Source organism: Sphaeroforma arctica, assembly GCF_001186125.1.
Source record: "Sphaeroforma arctica JP610 unplaced genomic scaffold supercont1.101, whole genome shotgun sequence".
Classification (NCBI taxonomy): domain Eukaryota; class Ichthyosporea; order Ichthyophonida; genus Sphaeroforma; species Sphaeroforma arctica.
In genome coordinates this window covers 12169-31532 of record NW_014040457.1, presented here as the reverse complement: position 1 = coordinate 31532, position 19364 = coordinate 12169, and the positions used below count along the sequence as shown (strand labels likewise).

At 42.6% G+C, this 19364-nt stretch overlaps 2 protein-coding genes across 2 annotated transcripts; one reads left to right on the top strand and one right to left on the bottom strand.

Moving 5' to 3' along the window:
- Positions 1-4103: 4103 nt before the first annotated feature.
- SARC_02286 (hypothetical protein) lies at positions 4104-9602 on the top strand (the record flags this gene model as incomplete). Its single annotated transcript, XM_014303952.1, has 1 exon — positions 4104-9602. One exon carries the CDS (start codon positions 4104-4106, stop codon positions 9600-9602), a length of 5499 nt encoding a protein of 1832 aa, XP_014159427.1.
- A 324-nt stretch (positions 9603-9926) lies between these two features.
- On the bottom strand, positions 9927-14125 carry SARC_02285 (hypothetical protein). The gene is made up of 7 exons (XM_014303951.1): positions 13927-14125; positions 13036-13173; positions 12471-12843; positions 11773-11861; positions 10953-11120; positions 10544-10745; positions 9927-10109 (listed from the first exon to the last, which is right to left on the bottom strand). The coding sequence occupies exons 1-7, from the start codon at positions 13996-13998 to the stop codon at positions 10027-10029; spliced, it is 1125 nt and encodes a 374-aa protein (XP_014159426.1). The 5' UTR covers positions 13999-14125; the 3' UTR covers positions 9927-10026.
- Positions 14126-19364: the final 5239 nt, after the last annotated feature.

Sequence of the window (19364 nt, the reverse complement as noted above, 5' to 3'; positions counted from 1 at the left end):
ATTATGTATATAGTGTGTGTGTATATATATTATATATATATATATATATATATATATATATAAGTGTGAAAACTGTTCATTTTTGAAAAATATAGAGCATTTTTCAAAATTCAAAATGGGCAGCTTCTCAAAAAATCGTTTTGCAACTCAAACTTGAAAAATGACCATACTTCCAAAATCACCTTTTTTGAACAACTATAATCGCGTTTTTACAAAAGTTTCAAAAGCTGTTTTTGTAAAGAATGAATGGCCATTTCTTTGAATTCACGTAAAATTTCTTTTGAATCTGTACAAAATACTCTTTCAAAAATTGAATCGGCGATATGTAGTTGATCATTATGTAATATGATTCGTTCTTGCGTAGAAAAGGGCGCGTTACTATGCGAAATATGAAAAGTAACGTGCATGGAAATAAAGTGCACAATGACAATGTCAAATGTAGATATATGGCTATTTTGATCAGCCACTTCAAACGAATCTTCAGCCGATTCAGTCCCAGTGACCTCATCTTCCTCCACAAGAGAATCCATGGATTTAGGCGCGTGAGATGGGTTTGCACTCATTGTGGCTGATAGATGGTGTGGCACTTGCAGAATACGACTATACTGTATATATTCTAACGATAATGAACCGAAAAACTCAACAGTTAGCAGCACGAACAAAACGATACATGGCGCGTTTTGAGAAATGGCGCGGTTTCGTTTTTGCTCTTTCTATTTTTGGCGGTATTGATGTTTACGTAAAAAAGCTGCCGTAGGGGTAAAAATCGACGGTTGGAAATAATGGCCGTTTTTCAAAAGTATATAAGGAACTCAAATATTTTTGAGAATGAAGTTGTACCCATTTAAATTATAATGAAAATATAAAGTATAAAATCGATCTAAAATGGACTTCTTCAAAAATTGACATTTTCATAATGAGTTGCAGAACAGGGCCTTAATATTTAGCCAGTCAGCCACCAGATGCTTTTATTTCTAAATACAACGCGAACATTCATATTATTTTATTCAGACTGACCGAGAGTCCGAGAATGATGAGTCCGGGGACTCTGTGTGTGACGGTATGTCGGTGAGTCGGTGACGATATGTTTTGAGTTCTTGACTCTTGAGTCCGGACTGTCTTCAACTCTTCATATTCTATTATATATTCATAGCCTCCTAGAAAAAGAACAATATATTCCAAAACCAAAACCCTAAAATTACATATTTAGCATAGTAACCTTCTGAAAATTTGTAAATCAAAATAGTAAATTAATACATATTTAAATCCTAAATTTTGTTGTTATCCTAAATTTTGATTTTTGCAAAACGGTCGTTTTTTGTAATAACTGCATCCTTCTTCAGGACCACACATCAAACATAAATATGTACCATGGCCTTCTTACGTAGCAGGGAATCGTAAATTTAGTGCAGACCTAAATATATTTAAAATGTACTCTGTGACTCACAACTATTAAAAATGATTCGTACCTGTTTTTACAACAACAACAAAAACAGATAGTTGTTTTTTAAATATAGCATTACAACGCATACAAGTCTGCGACTGTACAAAAGGATAAGAATAATTGATTAGTTGAATTTAAGAACAGGTTAAAGGTTGCAACCATGTATAGGTAATATAAATACCGAGCAAGCTCCGTTGGGTTTTGCTTTAAAAAAACAAGAAGGAAAGAATTTTTCATACATACATCATGCATTTACTTTTTTTGGTATTTTTTTTAAATTTTGTTTTCAGTGGTATTTGGTTTGGTGTTTTGGTTACATTTTCGTAAAAGCAAAATATGTATTTACAAATCCAAACAAAACAAACCCCGAAACTTTTACGACTCTGAGTCTGAGACTCTGATGAGCCTCTGAGACTTGAGAGCCTGAGGTCTGAGAGACTGAGACTTCGAGACTGAGACGTTTAATATTTTTCAAAATAAAAATTTATAAAGTAAGATTGTATTTTTCTAAATTAAAGAATATATATAAAACAATAATAGTCATTGTACTTTTATATAAATATCTGATTACTCATTTATACGAAGATCTATGTCCACCAGTCGCACCGCCATAAATAGGACTGATATTACATATTTAGTACATCATGTCTCCGACATGACGGGGAGTTGGGGACTGAAACCGTTGAAACTGCTATTGAGGAAACGCACTCTTTTTTATATATTTAGTTGAAATTTTGATGACTGAATATGATAGCCAACGCTTCACATCTGACAACCCGTTATCTTTCCTTTCAACGCGTTAAAATCTTTTGTACTTGTCGTTTTCATTGGTTAATTTAGAATTCCTTCATGGGCCTTTTTGTATATTGGCTTATTTCTACAGAACGTAATTTTGCTTAGGAGCCTATATATTTATAGGGAATTTTGTGACACTGTGACAGAAAAAAAGCAGTCAATGATTTTTGTTCTAAAATATAAAAATTATAGTACAACGATCTCCCATCAAATCTGAAATCCCATGTCCAAATCACTGAAAGCGTGAGCTCTAGGAACCTCCAGACTTTCTTTTAAATAAAAAACCAAAATAGACAAATAAAGAGAAAGATATGTCTGTGTCAGGTTCTTCACCCTGTGTATTTACCAGGTTTTTCCATCGTATCAGTTTTAGTACATAGTCTGTGTTGTTGTGTCTGACTCGGTCGCTACATACCGATGCAGTTTGTGTCAATTTGATTGGCTTAGTTGATGTGCCATTGTAGAAAAAAAGAATCACTACGACGTAATAAATCTGGCGCCTAATATTTATATGTAGACAAGCGGTAACCCATTGAGCCACCTTTCGCCAATATGCATATTGCGGTCGCAACCAGCGCACTGTGTGCACCTGACGGTTGCGTGATCGTACAATTTTTTACACAACTGCTTTCACCGTTAGTAGTGTCTTGCATCAGGAATTAATAAATAGTAGTGTGTGTACTTATATAGTACTACAAGCTAAGCTAAAAATGTTGTGAATGGTACATATTAACAAATATACGAAAGACTTCGGAAGTGCAGATTCCGAGTCTCAAGCGTTGAGACCTCATTGTAGTAGAGGAAGGCTGATGGACCGGCCCAAAAAAGGGCCTGACTCGCACCTATTGAACACTGGACATATAAAAAGGTAGACATATAATGGGATAATAAATATTTACAAAGCGGAAAACACCAAAATCTGTTTTTTGTGTGGTTTTTTGAATTTCCATGGCCCACGGGATTTGAGTCTACGCTAAATTTACGATTTCCGCTACGATGACACTTGATTTCGGCTCTAGAGACCGAGAGAGTCTAGACTCGAGACCCAAATCCAGATTCCAGTTTTTCGGAGAATTTCAAATAAATTGAAAATTCAAATAAATCTAGCCTCCGTTCGGATATGTTTGGCCTTAAAACGAAGAATTTAAAAGAAGCATTTCGTTCCAAACACAGACCCAACGTCCCATCACCATGCGGGCGTGACCGTCGTCAATTCACATTTTCGTGAGTCGTTGAGTGCTCGTCAGTGGTGAATAAATAATGTATTTATTTATATATAAAATAAATGAATATTTGTTTTTTTTTAAAACAAATAGAACGTTATTGAGATAGTGCTGGTTTGACATGTACTATGTTTTTTTCTACAAATAATATATTTGTTCTTTTCTATTTTTTTTTTAACAAAAGGAAAACAATGTTAAAAAAACAAAAATAAACAAACCCAAACAGTAAAGTAATCTTTATTGTTTGTTTGTTTTTTTTAAACAAAACAACCAAAATGCATATTCTCTTTGTACTTTCTCCTAAAATGCATAATTTGGTTTTTCGTTATACGTTAAAAAGTACTACTCCTGTTTTCATTTCTATTACTGTATTTTTAAAACAATTTGTTTCGCCAGTGTTTGATTCTGGAATTTTGAACTCCGTGCTTTGCAGGTGTATTATTGTATCTCCAGGATCCATAGATTTTAAAAATCACTTTAATATACCTAGTGTAGTTTGAAGTTTGGACATTCAAAAGAGAAACTGACTGGAGTTAGGCCGTTCATTCATCCACGACGAGGCTGAAATTCAGCAGTGATAGTGGATGTCAGGTTGTGAACCTCTTTAACTACATAGTGAGAAATAGGTGTATTCATATATAATGTTAGGTAAAAAGTTTACCTCAATAGGTGTTTTGCTTATTATCGCAGGAGCCTCTGCACAGATACCGGCAAACGAATCAATTTGTTGCAATCGTAAACGAGAAGGTACAATCGTGCCTCGTTCTTTTGGTCTCATTCAAAGATTCTGTGATACGTACGTCTGTCCTACCGGCTACACTAGTTTAGCTGACGTAGCTGGTATAACATGTGATAATGGATGCAACGTAGACTTATGTTGCACTGCAGGTGCAAACGATGTTACCGCAGAAGGTGATATTCCGACCGACTCCTCAAACAAACTAGTTGCCGAGAATCCCACTTTTGCGAATGAGTTTGTTATGGGTACTGCCGGACTGAGTTGTGAGGATGTCTGCAACGGTCGCGATCAGGTATGCAATGTCGACACGACAGTTTCTATGATACGCACAGCATGGGCTTCAGGTGGTGATGCAAATGCCGTGGTATCTATCATTGAGAATAATGGAGGTGTATGTCTTTATGGAGCCAACAATCAGGATTACTATTCTCTCCCCGGAATCGGAAACGGTAATTGCGAAATTTCCGACAACTATGGTACAGCTGATGGATCTGTTATGTTCAACTGCCGTGGAAAATTCGACACTGTTGAACGTCTATGCTTCTGCAATAGTGCTGACTTTGTTGTACCTGCGGTTGAAGCAGCAACAGAAGTTGAACCAATGTCAGTTATGCAACCACCAGACGTTGAGCAAGTACCAGAGGCTCAAACACTCACTTTTGATAATGAGTTTGTTCTTGGTGCTGCCGGACAGAGTTGTGAGGATGTCTGCACTGGTCGCGATCAGGATTGCAATGTCAATATGACAGTATCTATGATACGTGCAGTATGGGCAGTTGGTGGTGGTGCGAATGCCGTGGTGTCTATCATTGAGAATAACGGAGGAGTGTGTCCCAGTGGAGCTAACGATCAGGATTACTATTCACTGCCCGGAATTGGCAATGGTAATTGCGAAATCTCTGACAACTATGGTACAGCCGATGGATCTGTTATGTTCAACTGTCTTGGTAAATTCGACACTGTTGAACGTCTGTGTTTCTGCAGTAGTGGTGACGTACCTGCTGCTGTGGAAGAAGCAACCGAAGTTGAACCGCTGACAGTTACACAAGCATCAGTAGTTGAGCAAGAACCCGTAGATGAAGTTAGGATTGAGCCCGTCATAATCGCACCTACTACCTGTGATAGTCACTTGTGTGCCATTGGGCAGTTGATTACTGATGCGGAGCGCATGGAATGCCGCGACAATGTCTGTGATGATAATACTTGTTGTGAGCAAACATGCGACACCTTTAGGTGCACATCAGGACTGCTCAGATCTCTGTCCGATTCGATCAAGTGCGTGGGGCTCGGCGATTGTGATGAGGAGACCTGCTGCGATGCGTGGTCTACGTGCGACACCCACGTTTGTACCCAAGGATTGCTGGAAGCCGGCGCAAGCAGAATAGATTGTGTTGGTGAAGCAGAATGTGACGATGAAACATGCTGTGTTTCATGGCCTGTTTGCGAGTCTCATACATGCATATCCGGTTCATTGCTGGAAGCTGCCGATATGATCGATTGCACAGGCTTTAATGGATGTGACGATGCCACCTGCTGCAATCCTTGGCCGAAGTGTGACACCCACGTATGTACCTCAGGTACCCAAAATGAGATTGCCGCTGAGCTTGTATGTAACGGCCCCTCCGGTTGCGACGACTTGACGTGTTGCGTTCCTTATCCCACTTGCGTCGCGCATCAATGTACCCAAGGAACACTGGAAGCCGGCGCAGCCAGCAAAGACTGTGTTGGTATAGCAGGATGTGACGATGAAACATGCTGTGTTGCATGGCCTGTTTGCGAGTCTCATACATGCGCATCCGGTTTATTGCTGGAAGCTGCCGACATCATCGACTGTACAGGCCTTAATGGTTGTGACGATGCCACCTGCTGCAAGCCTAGGCCGAAGTGCGACACCCACGTATGTAACTCGGGCGTCATCATCGTTATCGCTGCTGAACTCGTTTGTGATGGACCTCTAGGCTGTGACGATTTGACATGCTGTGTTCCATTCACGTGTGCTGCTCATGAATGTGCAACGGGAACACTGGGAGCCAGCGCGGCCGGTACGGATTGTGCTTTCGAGGCAGGCTGCGACGACGAGACGTGTTGCGTTGCATGGCCTACGTGCGATGCTCACGTATGCACGTTCGGTTTTCTAGTGGACGTCGCGGACGTCATCGATTGCACCGGGCGTGATGGTTGTGACGACGCTACCTGCTGCAAGCCTTGGCCTATGTGTGACTCGCATGAGTGTGGTTCGGGCTCTATTCTGGAGGCCGCCAACATTATCGATTGCACAGGCCTTGATGGCTGTGACGACGAGACATGCTGTATTCCATGGCCTACTTGTGAAGAACATGTGTGCAATTCAGGTTCTCTAATTGGCGCTGCTGACCTCATTGATTGCACGGCCCTTACCGGTTGTGACGACAGTACCTGCTGCAAGCCTTGGCCTAAGTGTGTCTCGCATGAGTGTGGCTCCGGTACCTTCATAGACGCTGCCAGCATCACTGATTGCACAAGTAGTGACGGATGTGACGATGTCACCTGCTGCAAGCCCTGGCCTACCTGCGATGCCCATGTGTGCGATTCCGGTTCTATATTGGGTGCTGCCGACAGCATCGACTGTACAGGAACCGATGGTTGTGACGACGCGGGCTGCTGCAAGCCATGGCCTTTGTGTCAAGCTTACACTTGCACTGATGGTACTGCTATCCCAGATTCGGAGACCTTGGAGTGCAAGGGTCGTATCGGGTGCACTGAAACCACGTGTTGCGTTCCATGGCCTACCTGCGATACTCATACATGTAATGCAGGCACATCTGTGAGGATCCCTGAGTTTGTCGACTGTGTGACTGGTGCTTGTGATGATGCCGCATGCTGCGATCCTTGGCCCACTTGTGATTCCTTCACCTGCACTGATGGTACGCCTGTCGTAAACTCGGTTTCTGTGGACTGTACCGGAAGTGAAGGGTGCGATGAAGCAACTTGTTGCGACCCGTGGCCCACATGTGACGCCCATTCATGTACCTCAGGTCTACTTGGCGAGAACGCCGTGACAACTGATTGTACAGGCAGCGATGGATGTGACGATTTCGCGTGCTGTGTTCCCCATCCTACATGTGATACTCATACATGTCTTTCGGGAAGTATCAAGGTCGATGCTGCAAACAGAGACTGTGCTGGTGCAGATGGTTGTGACGATCTTTCCTGTTGTGACGCGTGGCCTCTATGTAATACACACACCTGTACATCTGGTAGTATTATATTAGCGGCAGAGACAATTGATTGCACTGGAGCCGATGGTTGTGATGATGGTACCTGCTGTGATCCATGGCCAACGTGCGATTCCTTCACGTGTACTGAGGGCAACCCGGTCACAGACTCCAACACTGTCGATTGCACCAAACGTGACGGTTGTGACGAAATTACCTGTTGTGATGAATGGCCAACCTGCGCTACTCACACATGCATCGTAGGAAAGCCCATTGCGGAATCAGAATTGGCCGATTGTAAGTCTGGTACCTGTGACGATGACCTGTGCTGTGTCCCATGGCCAACGTGTGACTCCTTCACTTGTACTGCCGGCAATGCCATCTCAGACTCGGACATTGTCGATTGCACTGGGCACAACGGATGTGATGAAGCTTTGTGTTGCGATGAGTGGCCTACATGCGACTCTCATACATGCACCGCCGGGAAACCCATTGCGGAGCCAGCAACGGTCAACTGTAAGTCTGGCATATGTGGCGATAACCTCTGCTGTGATCCTTGGCCAACCTGTGACTCTTTCACATGCACAGTCGGTAACGCTGTTCGGGATGCAAACACTGTTGATTGCACAGGAGATGACGGTTGTGATGAGGCATTGTGTTGTGATGAGTGGCCTACATGTGATACCCACACATGCACTGTTGGCAGAGTATTGGCAGAATCAGCTACGGTTGATTGTAGATCTGGTGCTTGCGACGATGACCTCTGCTGTGTTCCATGGCCCAAATGTGACACTTTCATCTGCCTTGGAGGTACATCTGTTAGAGACGCCAACACTGTCGATTGTACCGGGGCCGATGGCTGCGACGAAGGATCATGCTGTGATCCATGGCCTACTTGCAACACACATACGTGTTCTTCTGGAACATTGTGGGATGCCGCTCCCATGATCCAGTGCAAGGAGGCTGATGGTTGTACCGACGCTTGCTGCAAGCCATGGCCAAAGTGTAACTCGTACACGTGCACTGGGGGTACACCTCTCAGAAACTCAGAGCTGCTTGAATGTATGGATGGAGATGGTTGCAATGAAGCAACGTGCTGTGACCCATGGCCAACTTGCGACACGCATGTCTGTACTTCCGGTTCGCTTTGGGATACAGCTCGCGATATCGATTGCACAAGTGCAGATGGCTGCAACGATATCACCTGTTGCGAACCATGGCCTACGTGTGATGCGTTCACCTGTACCGGTGGTGACGTGGTCAGAAATGCAGAAATTGTCGATTGCTCTGGGCGTGACGGATGTGATGAGGCAACGTGCTGCGATCCATGGCCTACTTGCGACACTCATGAGTGCAGAGAAGGAGTTGCTATCCTGGATTCCGCCACTGTTATCTGCGGGTCTATGCTATGTGAGGATCGCACATGCTGTGATCCATGGCCAACATGTGATTCCTACACTTGCACCGCAGGTACGTCTGTCAGAGATGCCGAGTTAGTCGACTGTACCGGACGTGATGGCTGTGATGACGCTACTTGCTGTGACCCGTGGCCTACGTGTGACTCCCACACGTGCACATCTGGTACATCTGTCAGAGACGCTGCGAGGGTGGACTGCATTGGGCGTGATGGCTGCGACGATGACACTTGCTGTGAACCATGGCCCACCTGTGATACTTTCGAATGTACTGGAGGACCACTCTTGCGAGCTGCCGCGTACATTCAGTGTTTCGGACCCGATGGTTGTGAAGAGCGCGAGTGCTGTGATATCTTCCCCACGTGTGATACGCACATCTGTATGCACGGAGAGGCCTTGCCAGACGGCGGAAGAATCGTTTGTGAAGGTGGTATGGGTTGCACTGATACGCTTTGTTGCGAGGCGGCTTCTACAACATATGATTGGCATCTTGGAGGGTTGGGCCAGAGCTGTTCCGCCGTGTGTGCTAGTGTGGGTGGAACATGCCAAGTGGACAAGCTCAACGCTTTGGATTCGACCGCCGAGCTGAAGTTCGTCGGTGCTGCTCTCAATCATGCCTGTGCTATATCGGGAAGTGGAAGATATTCAGATATTCCAGGTATTGAGGGAGGTGCTTGTAAGTATAACAGTGCCTCAGGATCTACCTGTGGGGGATCATATTCCAGAACAGCTCGATTCTGTTGCTGTGGAACTCACTGTGCCCTCGATGAGTATGAAGTCATAGCGATATAGACAACTTTAAAAATTATATTAATAGAAAATCCCACGAAGCTAGATCATAGATAAGTAAACAATATATAAAAATACCAGTAATTGTAAATGTTGCTTGAATCGGACACTCTAAATTTGCACAGCTACTTTAGTAACTTGTGCATTCATTTGCAACACCCAATTTGCTGTGGAACCCGGGCTCCTTTTTCATCTATCTCAGATTTTACTACGCGACTATTATGAACCTCGAGCTATGAGGAATTAAGGGTTGCTTTCGATAGCTAACATCTCAGTTGATGAACTCCAAGTCAGGTCAACTAAGAAATAAGGGAGCAATAAATGATGACCGATTTATTACCGTTTATTTATATACCAATTCCGCTCTTATTACTTTGTTCTAAAATATTCACACGGGAGCCAATAGCAGGTCACAACATGCTACTTATCATGCGGTGGCCTGAATAGGATTGTCGCTCGTCAGCGAATCAGCGGTGTCCACTGGCTCTTCAGTTGTTTTATCCTTCTCCGCTAAATTATTGAATGTCGAGAGATTGAGTATCATAGGTAAGAACCTCATTATAGAGAATGCGCAGGTGATTGTGAGAACCTTATTACAGAGGGTGCGCAGGTGATTTCACACCATATACTAGTGTTAAGTTCTCTGCTGGCTGCCACACGATGGCTTATAATTGTGCCACGTGGGCATGCATGCCGATTTCGCTTCTAAATTGTACGTCAAACGAGAGCCTGAAAGGTCCCACTACGCGCGCTAAGCTATTGCATTCATATACCATACCAAGACCCGAACAGCAAACACATCAACAATACAAATTGGGTATCTACAGGAACCAAGGGTGTTCCTAGATAGGCGCAAGTCCGATATATGCTCATGCATCGTAATCTACTTGAGTTTGCATTGTCGTTTGATGCATGCACATGCGTACAGACAGTCAGACACATACCCTTCTTAGCCTCCCATGCTTCTATAACAGCGACACACTCCATGTTATTCGGCTTGGCTCGCCCTTTCGCTGACTCTCGAGGGGTCTCACCGTCGGCATTGAGTGCTGAGTAGTCGCAGCCTTGTTCAAGAAGATATTGTACCAGCTTGGGGTGACCGTGCCAACAGGCGTAGTGCAAACAATTGAAGCGTCCCAATCCTCCCTGCGATAAGGAAACAGATGGTGCACGCGGGGGTTGAGACGCGATAAGGTATCGGAGGCATACACATGCATGGGTCTGACAGAGAGAGGTTGCGTGACTCGGGTACAAGGCTTTCTCACAGAACTGGGAATTGGAGGTTGCTATCGATTTCAGCAGACTAAGCGCTTCAATTGCAGATACACAGAGAGCTATGGTAAGAAAGCTCACCTGTATGTTTAAATCTGCTCCCAGCTCCTCGTGCAGCACTTTCGCAATGCCCTCACGTCCATACTTACAGCTGACCATCATAAGAGTCTGTCCGTCGCTACCGGAGTGACCGAAAAATGTCAACTCATTAACATCTGTCACATCTCCCTTCTTTATCTCCTCTCGAACCTGTTTAAAACGTAGAAATTCAAACAATAATTTCAAGACTCGAAAAGACCCCGTTACTGAAACTTGGCCATCGATTAGTTGCACATATTTTGTTCAATTGTAGCTCCTGCCAGGCACCCATAACAATCATGCAGTACTTGATCGTCACATGTGGTTGATTTCTGTGAGCGCCGTACGTAAAAGGCAACGACGATCAGTATTTGTGCACTGATCTATCTACAGGTTTGAATGCGCACTCGTCACTCTGTTTGTCTCTGGGCTTGTGGTGTCTTGCTCTTCGCACATGGTCAGTGTATATGAGTTGCTTAAACAATACATGAGAACAATGGGTAGGCGAATGCAACAAACTTCCTCGGTTGTTGTGTACATCTTGGGCATTAGCACGTCACAATAAAGGTGAGAATGCTCATGCAGGTCGATATATGTTTTTGAGGATTGTTTCTACGTTGTAGATGCGATCGTGTGCAACAGATGAATTCAGTTTCACAGGCGAATGAGCGGCCCCTAAATAAAATGATGAAAAGCATTTATATAATGCCATGTCCAGGTATGACGGAAAGTTTGCGACAGGTAGTGCATTCCTAGCTTGTCAATTGAAACGTATACTCTCACCGAGAGATTCGAATTCGCTTCCAAATTACACAATCCACACCTTGTCAGCACCTTTGTTCTCCACAATCGCTTTTCGACAATTATTGAATGCCAACTCTTTCTTTCCACGCCCGGGGCTTAGGGAGCGACCTTTTCATCCAGAAATAGTCCAATCAAACACAAATATATTGTTAATAGCAACAAATATGTGAAGAAATTGTACAACAAGCCCATACATTATATATATATATAGATATATGTATGTATGTATGTATGTATGTATATTCCAGATGGAGCTCTCTATCATCCATCTTTCCTGATGGATGTATACATATATATATGTATATATAATTATATATATATATATATGTGTGTGTGTGTGTGTGTGTGTGTGTGTGTACATATGTATGCATATATATATGTGTGTTGTGTGTGTACATATGTATGCATATATATGTGTGTGTGTGTGTGTGTGTGTGTTTGTGTGTGTACATATGTATGCTGTGTGTTTGTGTGTGTACATATGTATGCATATATGTATGTGTGTGTGTGTGTGAGAGAGAGAGAGAGAGAGTGTGTGTGTGTGTGTGTGTATGTGTGTGCGTGAGTGTGAGTGTGTGTGAGTGTGTGTGTATATGTTTGTATGTTCTGTATGTGTGTGTGTGTGTGCAATTGTGTACTTAGTTAAGTGTGAGTGTAAGTGTTGTGTCTATTTGGTGATGAGCATGATCATGCATATAACTTCGTTACCGGGCATACCTCGATTATCATGGTGATTAGGATTCTCCAGTAGCGTCACGTGGCGAGTGCGACTACAATCTCTGCGTGTACTGCTGCTGTCTCTGCGGGTATTGCTGCTGTCTCTGTGTGTATTGTTGCCTTCTTTACGTGTGCTGCTGTTATTTCTACATGAGGCGCTGCCGTCTCTGCTCTGTCTACGTTTGCTGCTACCGTTACTGTTGCGGCCGTAACTTGTATTGCGAGACATACGCGTTTGTGTATTTGTTGGTTGTTGCGTACGTGCTTGTCCAGGTGAACTGCCCCTCTCTCTCCAGTTTCCGGAAGGACTGCGTGTTGTCGTATATTCTTCATTCCGCACTGCGCGGCCGCGACTCTGCGACCGGTTGCTTGGCTGCGGTCAGAAAAAATCCCATAAACATCATTGTCAGTGACTACTACGTTATCATATTACAATATACGTCGTTAACATATTGACATATTGCAACATACTTACACAAACGATGACTATTCGATTTTCAGAATCAAACATACAAGACGTGCTATTGAAAAAAACCAAATAAACTGAGTGTGCAACGTCAAATACCTGCGGTTGACGATCGCGCCAGTTGGGGGATTCGCTACGACCTCTCTCGGTACTGTCGGCCACCTGTAAGCTCACCCGTCGGTGGCCTTGATCTTTCTGGTCCGGTGCCTTTTTATTGTCTATAGTGCTTTCAGAGTGCTAAGATAGGGCAATACGGAACTATGTTAGACCACTTTACGCATCACAAAAGACATACGTCGACTGCATATATACACGCGCAAGTGTACATAACTTTATCGTTTACCTTCGGACATATGCATATACATATATACAGGTATTCCGTTCCAAGCCAGCACAGGGCGAGTGGCCACCACGCGTCTGAGTGACTGATAAATCGCTTACGGAATCGACTAAGGATATATGCTGTGTATTAATGATTGCGGAAGTTTCATCCAGAACTTTCAGAATCGCTGGCTACGAAGCATTAATAGCGCAACAGTGAACACAAAAACGTCCTCGTTGCGGCGAACGCTTCGGTCCCCCCTTGCATCCAACTCCCTTCTAAAACGTGCGACGCAATTCGTACAAGACATTGAACCCCAAGCATTTCTCAGAACAAATTAGTGATGGGTGTGAAGATTGAAAACATGTCATATCGACATGGAGCCTAATATATACATACAAAACGCTGTGGGGTTCATGATCGCAAAACACTCTTTCCGACTTTGTGGGTACAAAAGGGCAACCCTAAGGACTCAACGAGAACAGGGAACCTGGGAAATCAGAATCACCTGTCTCGGCTTCAGAAAGTTGATCACATATCGACGCCAAAATCGCGGACGCTGTCAAAGCATTAATAAGCAACACTAGAGTGATGCCAGTTGATATATAATGAGGCGGCAGCTATGTGTTGTAAGACAAATATTGGTGGCAGAAAGCTTGTATCTTTACCGTGAGTTTAGAGTCCGCAAGTTGTTTCGAAAGGCTTTCGACCTGCACAGGCTCCATGTTAGGATTCGGCATAGTGGTGGAAAGATTCAATAAGATTAGGGTTGTTGCAAGCAAGTGGATTTAGTGAAACTGTGGAATAGGAATACGCTGTACCTTGACGGACACATCCATAAATACGTAAATATATCTGTTTTTTTTTAATAAGTACAAATACCAAAATGTCAACAAATGAATATTTTTTTAAAATATTGATTCCAATTTCCAAATTTCCACAATGCTATCAGGGGAATTTACTGACCACTTCTTCCCATCAATCTTTCCTGAACCACTACAGCGACTATGAGAGCCATACCATATGTTCATACATTGTATCATACATACTTGCCATTTTTGAAATAAATAATATTATCCCTATGCGCAAGTCATCATCTAACACCCAATGGAAGGTCTCGAACTATAGAATGTCGTGTTTTCTCACTTTCTGATAATAATAAAATTAGGGGAGGCTATAAATCGATCTTTCCCGAACCACTACAACGGCTATGAGAGCCATACCATATATTCATACATTATAACATACATACATTATAACATACATACATTGTAACTTATCTTCTTCTGAAATGAATAATATTATCCCAATAAATATATTTTATCCAAAATAAACTGCTATTCATCAGAGTTCAGACTATGCAACGGATTTTTTTTTCCTTGTGGCGTCGCATTCTTCCTCAACATGACGCAGTGGACGGGGGTAATGGGGCTCCACAGAGAACCTCCTAGAGTGTGTGTTAAGGAAGGAAGCAGATTGCTGTGTATGCGAGCGAGGTTACGAGGTTTACTTCACCAGTAACGATATGTTGCTTTTCACGGCACGTTTTAGGGTTTAGTTGCCATGGCGACGCACAGATAAGTCGGCTCCAGTTGGCTTTTCTTTTGCTGCTTTGCAAGATGCAGTTAGAGCTTGATACCCTCTTATTGCGAATATCAAGCGTGTGATTAAGACAATACTATCGTTGTATGAACCTGCCGGATGTGACGTTTATGAAAGATCCAGATTCTTCAGAGCTGTTACAGAGTATGTATGTATAAGCAAGGCGACAATCTTTCTTAAGATGTTATACAACAAGGTATTTACATAGGACTCTGGAGATGTTATAGAAATAGCACATTGCAAGAGTCAGGGAGTTGTATATTGTGCCATGCCTCACTTGGTATACAAGTACACAAGAACGGATGGACGACTGGGTGTGTATTATAATATCTCTGAAACGATCAACAAATGTTGTAAATACGTTGTACCATTGTAGATCAATTCAGTACCTTACACAAGCGGCAGTATAATTTTGCGGTCGAGGGAATAGATACCATACCATGGTGATGTATGTAGGCCTGAACGATGGTGACGCGTTGTAAGCGATGGATATTACTGTGGACAAAGTACCCTAGGCGGATATTTAGGACGTGAGGACCGGACCAGAGGACCGGACCTAGAGGATTATTGGAGGACCGGACCAGAGGACCGGACCGATTAGTGGAATAGAGAATTTAATGAGACAGAAGTGATGACTCATTCGAAACCATAGAGACGGGTATTTTTACATAACCCGATGGTAGAGAAAGTCTCGTTCCACATAGGATCGTGATTAATAAATATAGCAGGCGCGCCATTACCAATGGCACTTCTGACTAAGTTCACTTACTTCAGACTTAACACTCTTTACTAAGTGTTACTTGGTTTTGACCACATTACTAAGTTTCAAACTATGTTAAATAAACTAGGATACAATTTTAGTCGGTAGCTTGTGTACGAATAATCGGGACTGATTCTTGGTAAGGGCATTCTTATTATTTTAGAGGACATTAAGGCTCTTGCCAAGAGGCAGTCGCGATTATTCTTACACAAGCTATCACTGCTACATCTTAACCGACAGACTTAAATTGTACCTTTGGTCGTTTATCTAACTAATTTGAAACTTAGTAATATCCAAGGAAGTTTACAGAATTAATGCAAGCAAACAGAGAGGTAGATATTGATCGCTATGTCGTACTAGTCCAGAGATGCCTCTCGGCGACATATAGTTTGTCGAATAGATTCGAACAGCCAAGTGAACACCATATAAAACCTTAAAAAATGTAAAGGTTGACAATGAATCTAAGCTTTGACACTTAGCATTTGACACCTGGATCTTAAGATGAAATTGACTAGCTATTCTACATTAGTAAAGGCAGAATCATGCTTTTAAACATATAAAAAGTCTTATCAGTCAAGTAACAATCACCGCAAGCTACCCGCAATCGAGAACGCAAGCGACTACAAAGTGCATTCATACTAGGCCAACGAGTAAGTCATCCAAGACTCGACACAGCAACAGGGAGACCACCTCAAAGAAAATTACCGCCAGGCTCAGGTCAGGGCCAATTATATCCCATAGGATAGGGTAACAAGAACTTGCCCACACTGGTGTAGACTATTCTCCTAATGTGTTCCGCAAGTGTTCCAAGAAGGAAGAAAACAACCGCCAAAGACTGCAGCTTGCACAGCACAGTAACCTCAATCCCCCATGTAGACCAGTTTGTGAACCACTACCTATGAAAACAAGGTACTTCAGGTGGGCGAAGTCTAACATGACAAACATTATTGAAATTTACAGTGAATGCGCGCACTGATGAGAAAAATGATATTGTCTATACACTTTATTTTTCAGTTCCTGACCCAAGAGATCAAAGATTGCACAAACGTACAAATCAATGACACTACATACAATGTACTAGTCAATTCAGGAGTCGATCGCTCATACAGAATGATACTCGTCAGTTAGATTACAACATGGCTATATACAATTAGCACAATTTAATGAACGAGTACAACGTACATGCTCCCCTCAAGTAGTGTGTGACATCAACTACGGTGGAAGAAAAATGTTTAATTGCTTTGAGATACTGGACCTCCCCAATAAAAGTACCGATGATACTTTTAAATAGGCATGGACATTTTACCATAGCCGGACATATATCTAGCAGGTATAATCAGTACTTTTATACCAACGGGTGCAAAAGCGGAGTCACTGTTTCTTATACTACTTTGTCGGTTTCCGTGAATCATTATCGGTCTGTCGCAACCCGCAAGATGCACAATTATTTTCCGAACTGGGCCTAACAGAAAGATTCCATCATTTCCTAGTCCATGACAATAGTAGACACTTCTTCACATTTTCATGGAGAAGCACAGACGCAATATTCATTTAAGTCAGCACAATTTGAACTACAGACACTCGCTGACGACACAACTTCAAGGAGGAATGGCAAACCTATCCATTGACATTGAAGGCATACAAATATATGGAGATATCATAGCCATCGCTAGCCTCATGGAGGACGAATATTGGAAACCAGTACGTGAAGTCATTAGAAGGCACAACGCAGCCAATTTCAGACTGTACTACAACAAAAGTGCATTCGCGGTGAAGAAAGACGAGACAGCATACTAGGCGCCAATGTCACAACATAAGGGTTCAAAACAGACCCAGACAAGCAAAGACTCATGATTGACTGACCACTGTCAAGAACCAACAAGGATTTGCATCGAGTGGTCGGCCTAGATAGTTTATAATTTCCTACATCTACTATCGTCTCAAATAGGTCCAAGTAAATGAGTCATACCAAATACTCAGGCTATTTGAGCCATCAAAGTGAATTTAGAACACTTTGGAAATATTGGAAAAAGAACTTGTATTAAATTTTTTTAAATACAAATAAAAACCAATGTGTTATCTCATTTGATCTTGATATTTTAGACTGACCGGAGGCCGTATTTCTATATAGCGCCCAGTAGCTTTTAGGACTACGGACGTACGTGAAGGTACGATCTAGTTCGTAAAGCGAAAACCAAAGTAAAACGGGTTTGGTCATGGCTTATCGAGTAAGTATGTGCCTATATATACGAGTTCAAGACTCATGTTGTACTCTATGTCGTTTAGTATTTGGTTCAGTAACCATTTCCGATGTAGGCGTCTTACGTTTATAACTTGGTGAGGTTATAGCCAAAGGTTGTTCTTCATTAGTATGTAAGCTCGAAGAATTTTCTGCTCTGTTGGTAAGCAGATCAGAAAGTTTAGTCACATAGGAAGTAAGTGGCAAATAGGGAATTTCATATCCATCCGGGTTTGTAGTCACCTGAGAAACCCTTTCCGTTTATCTCGTGTGTTCTTATGTAAACACTTATTCCATTTCTTATTGAAAATACGAAGGAAGTCGCGAGATTCACGAAACGCATCGGAGGTTAGCCAAGCTACTGTCCCATCCATAAAACGGGTCTTGTAGTAAGTGTAACCGTCTTCGGATGTTTTGTCAATTATATCTTTGACTTGTGACTCCATAACTGGGACATCAGAATCAAATGAGTGAGCAAATGAGAGTTCGGAGGTAGGGATACGGTGAGTGTCTAGATTAGTTGCGCTAGTACCATCTATGTTATTCACTTCGTAAGTATCACTCTTCTCATCATGGTAGGAAATAACAATAGATACAATTGTCTTAGAAGAGAGTTCGGTAACGTTGGCATTGCGATTTATAGTATTAACATAATCGCCAACTTTGAACTGAACAATGTTCTTAGTGTTATTCCATCGGTCATACGCTTTAAGTAGGACACGATTTTTGTGCTCGAGTAAACAGGGGTAAACAACATTCTGCATATGCTCGATCTTTTGTAGCCACGGAGTAACGTGTTTCTCGGACGCGGTTTTTTCGAACGTTGCTTGTAATTCACTATAGCGGCAAAAGAAATAGTGAAACGGGAGTGTTCCAGTTTGAGGATTTATGCAGTTATTCATTTGAGTCTGAACCCATTTCAAATGATAAGGCTACATATCCTCAACGTCATCTAGTGCGGTACGCAATAGCTTCTTTAGTTCTCTATGACGTGTCTCATTTGTACCCTGCGTTTCAGGTTTATAAGGAACACCACGCCTATGGGTCATGCCTGATACGAGTATAAGTGCCTCCATTATTGGTACAAAACTGACTACCGTTATCAGAACATAGTACTCGGGGGAAACCAAAGTCATTAAAAACGTGACAGCATAACTCTGCCACTGTTTTAGAAATAACTCTGCCACTGCCCGAAGCCACACATAAGAAATGACAGATATATACATCGCCAGTATGCTTGAAGCGCATCGGTTGGTCTTCTGTCACACTTTTTAGGGATGCCCAGCCGTAGCGCTTGATCTGGTTCTTTTCACAATCCGTACAGCGTCGGTATGCTTCACGTATGGTTTCTTTCAGCGCCGGGTGATTAAGCCCTGCACGAATAGCCATTTTATAAGTAGGCTCATATGCTCGATGAGTTAAATTATGTATTATTTTAACTCTACTGTCGAGCTCTTCTAAGTCAGTCAGATTCTGTGTAGCACTGGCTGAATGAACCATAGACC